At 36.0% G+C, this 5,362-nt stretch overlaps 2 protein-coding genes across 4 annotated transcripts in view; one reads left to right on the forward strand and one right to left on the reverse strand.

Moving 5' to 3' along the window:
- The window catches only part of LOC118733913 (p21-activated protein kinase-interacting protein 1-like), a 2,148-nt gene extending 210 nt beyond the window's left edge, over positions 1-1,938 (forward strand). The window contains exons 2-5 of one of the 2 annotated variants that reach the window (XM_036463542.1): positions 13-213; positions 270-779; positions 840-916; positions 983-1,938. In XM_036463542.1, the coding sequence (XP_036319435.1) occupies positions 13-213; positions 270-779; positions 840-916; positions 983-1,409 (1,215 nt within the window). In that variant the 3' untranslated portion in view covers positions 1,410-1,938. The remainder of the gene's footprint in view (positions 1-12; positions 214-269; positions 780-839; positions 917-982) is intronic. The other variant, XM_036463544.1, reaches the window with a different exon arrangement.
- Positions 1,939-2,257: 319 nt separating this feature from the next.
- Positions 2,258-5,362, reverse strand: part of LOC118733912 (histone deacetylase 6) — an 8,494-nt gene continuing 5,389 nt past the window's right edge. The window contains exons 9-12 of one of the 2 annotated variants that reach the window (XM_036463540.1): positions 5,114-5,309; positions 4,424-5,041; positions 4,217-4,304; positions 2,258-3,269 (exon numbers count right to left, since the gene is read on the reverse strand). In XM_036463540.1, coding sequence (XP_036319433.1) covers positions 2,893-3,269; positions 4,217-4,304; positions 4,424-5,041; positions 5,114-5,309 — 1,279 coding nt within the window. In that variant the 3' untranslated portion in view covers positions 2,258-2,892. The remainder of the gene's footprint in view (positions 3,270-4,216; positions 4,305-4,423; positions 5,042-5,113; positions 5,310-5,362) is intronic. The other variant, XM_036463541.1, reaches the window with a different exon arrangement.

Below are 5,362 nucleotides of genomic sequence, written 5' to 3' on the forward strand. Positions count from 1 at the left end.
GGAGCTATGGAGGTAATTGTTGGAACCTATGAGGAGTTTCTTCTAGGCTATAAACTCACAACAAAGGAAAATATCTGTTTCGTACAATCGTTTGCGGATAAATCCCATGCGGGTCCTTTGAAATGTGTGGCAGTACATAAGCATTTTGTGGCCACTGGCGCTACAGATGATCGCATCTTCTTATATGACATGCGTTCGCGCAAACAAACAAATGTAAGAAGCAGTAATGATGAATTTGTCGAAGATTTTTCCTACTTTCATTATTTCAGATCATTTTGTCACATGAAGGCACGATTAACGCCTTGGCTTTCACGCCCGACAGCTCTCACTTGATATCAGGTGGCGGTGATGGACGTATGATTGCTACTCGCCTAAATACTTGGGCAACAGAAGGTAACTGGAAAGCGCACAAAGGGTCAGCAGTCAGTCAAATCAGTTGCCATCCCAGCGGTAAGTTAGCTTTGTCCCTAGGCGCTGACCGCGTTTTGTGCACTTGGAACTTGGTCAAGGGTCGAGTAGCATATAGAACAAATTTAAAAAGTCGCAGCACTTTGGGACTACAACCAGATTGTCTTACTTGGTCACCGACTGGCGATTATTTTATACTTTGTGGGCTACGTGCCGCCGAGATCTGGTCAATAAAAACCGCAGATGTATTATTGAGTCAGAAGACACAAGAAAAACCCATATCAGTTTGTTGGGTGTCTGCCGACACGTGCTTAGTGGGCTTAGAAAATGGTAAAATACTTTGGCTCATTGCAACAGATTCAGAACAAGAGGTAAAGACGGTAACAAAAATCATTGAATTATAAAACGAGTAAATAAATGGGTTCTTTTAGGAAAAGCTAAGCGCAGCCCACAGCTCAAGAGTCAAAGCTATGGCTTTCCATGAAAATACCTTAATTACAGTCTCCAGGTTTGTAAGCAAAAGTTTTGCATAAATTTTAGTAATGCTCAAATAAAGTAATTCTACTTTTTTCAGCTCTGGTGAAATGAAAGCCTGGAAAGTGAATGTCGACAAGAAAAAATTTACACCGTTGTGCACAACCAACATAGGTTGCCGGCCAACTTGTCTTAGTATATTGGATCTAACGCAATTTGGTGACGAATATGCAACGAAAAGCGCCTCAGATAATGACACAAAGCAAACAAGTATTGCTACCAGAAACAGCGAAAAGCAGCCAGAACGTGGCGTTGTTACTATTGAATACGAAGAGGATGAAAATGATGTACCGCAGAATGAAAGCAATAAGAGTGGTTCTAGTTCTTGTGAGCCTAGCTGTAGTCAAGAAAAGCAAAAGTCGCGAAAAAGGAAAGGAAAAAATTTAGAGAATGTATCTAAACGAGAAAAGGAACAAGAAAAACCAAATGGACCGTTACACAAGAAACCGAAGAATAAAAATAAATAAAAAAGTTATGTAACAAATTTTGTTTTAAATCTACATAAGCGTTGCATTAGAATCTCTAAAATATAGGATATACATGCATATATTGTTCTCCAAATCGCCACTGAGAAGTACAAAACATAACGGGATAGGTAGAGGTAGAATTTCAGGACAAAAATTAGTACTGTTAGTTTATTTGTAAAAACTCTACAATTTGAAAATTTTCGCTTTTCTTAAGCGATGACTGATAGTATTAAAAAGCAGAGGTACCGAAAAAGTGTTAATAGTAAAATTGTGTAACAGCCCTTCAATGCTAAATAGTGAATAATTTCTTGTACATCAGAGCGCTTCGCTAGTCCTTTTGTCAATGAAATGATAATTCTCAGCTTAATCACATCTTTTTCTATGTTTTATTAAATATATTTTGTATGTTAAATTCTCTTTTTACACTCGTAAAAACAGTCAGTTTAATTATAATTGCTCATTTTTTACATATATCGTCGTTTAAAGTGCAAAACCGCGTATCAGCAAAATGCAAAACCACGTATGTGAGGTTGCATAAATTATTTTTTAGAGAGTAAAAACACATATTTCAAGATGGTTCTCTTTTTTATAAAGCAATCGCATTTGTGGCTAGTATATTTAAGGACGAATGGATAAGGATTGGGCTAAGAGCTTGTGTGAGCAAGTCCAATTTTTGGCAGCCAATGTCAGTTACGCGGTTCTGCAGAATGACGATACGCGGTTTTGTACTTTAAACGACGATATGTATATCGAACAATTTTGAAATACGATTGTTTTTACTTTCTAGAAAATAATTTATGCAACCTCACATACGCGGTTTTGCATTTTGTTGATACGCGGTTTTGTACTTTAAACGACGATATGTATATACACGCGTACGTATGAACATGTGTATATCCCAATTTGTTTAGTTAAGAATATATATTTGCAGGTTTTGTATAAGGTAAATTAATCAACTATTTTGTTTGTAAATAATAATTAAACATTACGTTATAATAGTGTAATAATATAGTAGTTTGAGTTTTATGAAATTCTCTTAACAACTTAACTAAAACTTCGAAAAAGTTAGTTGCATTAGTTAACAATGAAATTGGTATTGCAGACGCGTATACATTCATATTTTTCAGCCAACATTCTTCAGAGCCATACTTAAACTAGCCAGCTCACAATACAAATAGTGCATTTGTTTATGTGATTTGATTTAATTTCTGTTGCCAAGTCTTTGGTTAGTTGTATAATTTTGTTTTGTTAATAAAAACTTATAGACCATTCAAGTCCTTGTAGTCAATACAAGTGGATTTACATATGTTTACAACTAATATATAAATCATCAACTTGATAAAAAGTAATACATCAATTTAAAGTAAAGGCGATAAAACAACGGCCAAAGATACTGGGTAATAAAATGGAAAACATGTCGCAATGGTGGAAATGAAGTACATAAATAATTTTGCACTGTCTTCAACAGTAACAACAGACACTGTCAGTTGCTGTGGTCAAGCTGAATGGTAAATGTATTTGCATCAAACTCATCGTCTTCATCATAATCTTCGTCGTCATCATCGTGGTTACTATTGCTAAATTTATCTGGATACGACCATGCCATATCCTCGCCGAACTTATGTAGATGTAGTAGATTTTTATATATATGCAATTTACTATTATCAATATATGCCTCGCAAGGATAGCACCAAACGGACAAATCACTGAAGCTAAGTGCCATGGGATGTGCTGTTTCGATGCTGTGCAAAAGCATATGTTCCATAACATAACGACCGCAAAGTATTTTGTAACAGCTCAAACATATCCAATTCTCGGTCGCTGATGAGCATTCTTCGCATGGGGCATTGATATCTATGGCTAAATATGGAAAAGTGCGTGAAGAGAGGGTTTATTAGAACGATTGGTAATTTTTAAATATACGTACATATTTAGCGTTAACCGAAAACTCCGGAAATCATAAAAGGAAGATGAAAGTGAAAGAAGCCTTAAACATAAAGACATATGTACATACATGCGTATGATGTACAAAATAAAATAGAATGCATGCAAAAATAAAACGTACTGGATTATATGCATTTATACATAAAAGATATGAGTGCTAATAAATGCATGTAGATAGTTAGGACACAGAATTACAGTTATTTTGTTTGTCATTTAATCTATTTTGCTACTAATTATTGATTTGAGAGGCTTTTGAAGAAAGCGTTGTGGACTTCAATGAATTAGATATTGAATTTTAAATAAGTCTAGGCTTCTCTTATTGAGCTTACTTCAACTACAATTTTATAAAAACCATCCTGCCCAATATTTAAATTGTTTTTTTTTTTCAGATCACAACACCAACATTCAGCAATAAGGTAAGCTAAATACAATTAATTATTCTCGTCGCATGCCACAGATGTACAGATACATGAGTGAATATGTGTACAAAAGTATGAAAAAGAACATGTAACTGAAGGTATTTAAAATGATCAGCAGGATTATTTTCTTAAACTAGAAAAAGTCTTAAATTTTTTTATAAAACCGGTGCCGAGTACCCGAGGATTCTGAGTATCGAGTTTTCAACTTTTTCGAGTTTATGAAAATCTCCTAAAAGTATAAAAACATGACTCAGCCTTACTATGGGCACTTTCGCCAAAAGTGAAAGAAGCAAAAGCGAAAAAATAAATTTTTCAAGCCAAACATATTAAGCAACAAGTAACAAAAATAGTAAAATTTTGAAACAAACCTACAAGTTTCAGAACACGACATTGAAATCATAGTGAAATAATGCTTTCAAACAAAACAAAAGACACGCTGCTTACTTTTCGGCGCCTCCTCAGGGCGCAATTGTTTTAAATGAGGACATGTTTTTAATGGAACAACGGCGAACATTTCGTTACTTTGCAAAGCCTGAAGATGAATTTTAATATATTTTTTTATTCGTTTTTTTTTTTTTGAGCAATCATGAAAAGTAAAAAGTTGAACGTTAGTTGATTATTCTCACAATGCCAAATTTATGTATGATTTACCTCTAAATTTTCGGTGAGAAATTCGGTTAGGGTTTTAACTTTTACCTTCGGCTTACTGCCGCTCGGTTCCAATGTCACCTCTGCATCGGCGACGTTTTCACAACCAAGTACGCTTTTCGTGTCACCCGTGTTGATATCTAAATTTTTCATAGTAGCAGAAAGAAAATCCTCATTGTTGTTTTCACCCGCAAATTGTGGCAACCGCTTGTTGAACACCAAACTCTTCCAATAACGTTGCTGCACACTCAAGCAATTCTGTATGGTTTCCAAACAGCTTGTGTATGCCGCACTAAGGCCACGTGTAACATTGCCATTCACTTGTATGGCTGGAATGGGATCACCTAACAGCGACTTGCTGCACATTGTCATTGCGTAGGAAATGGAATTGACATTGTAGCCACCCTCTAGGCATAATATGATACGTCCGCCGGCTAAAGCTGAAAGCCAATGTGTGAAAAGTCCATAGGCTTCGGGTGTCACTTTACAGCCGCCAAGTGGATCGCCGATGGCGGCATCAAAACCAGCTGACACCAATACCAACTCCGGATCGAATTCATAGGCGATGGGCATAACAAGTTGTTGGAAAGCCATCGCATACTCCATATCGCCCATACCTTTCTACATTTATCCAGATGGTTATATAAGACCCAATACTATGTATGTATATATCAATATGAAATGCGAACTTACCTTATTCCACGGTATATTCACGTTAAAGCCCACACCAGCGCCCTTGCCTACAACATCGAAGTCAGCGTCTTTACTCTTTGGGAAGAATGTGCCATTGTCATAGCGATGTATGCTGATATAGAGAACATTCGATTGCGACTCGAAGATGTGTTGCGTACCATTGCCATGATGTACATCCCAGTCAATTATTAAAACCCTACAATTAAGTGATATAGTAACTACCCGCGGGCATACACATTAAACATTTTT

Source organism: Rhagoletis pomonella, unplaced genomic scaffold (genome assembly GCF_013731165.1).
Source record: "Rhagoletis pomonella isolate Grant_MI unplaced genomic scaffold, Rhpom_1.0 Rhpom_scaffold_00002, whole genome shotgun sequence".
Lineage (NCBI taxonomy): Eukaryota > Metazoa > Arthropoda > Insecta > Diptera > Tephritidae > Rhagoletis > Rhagoletis pomonella.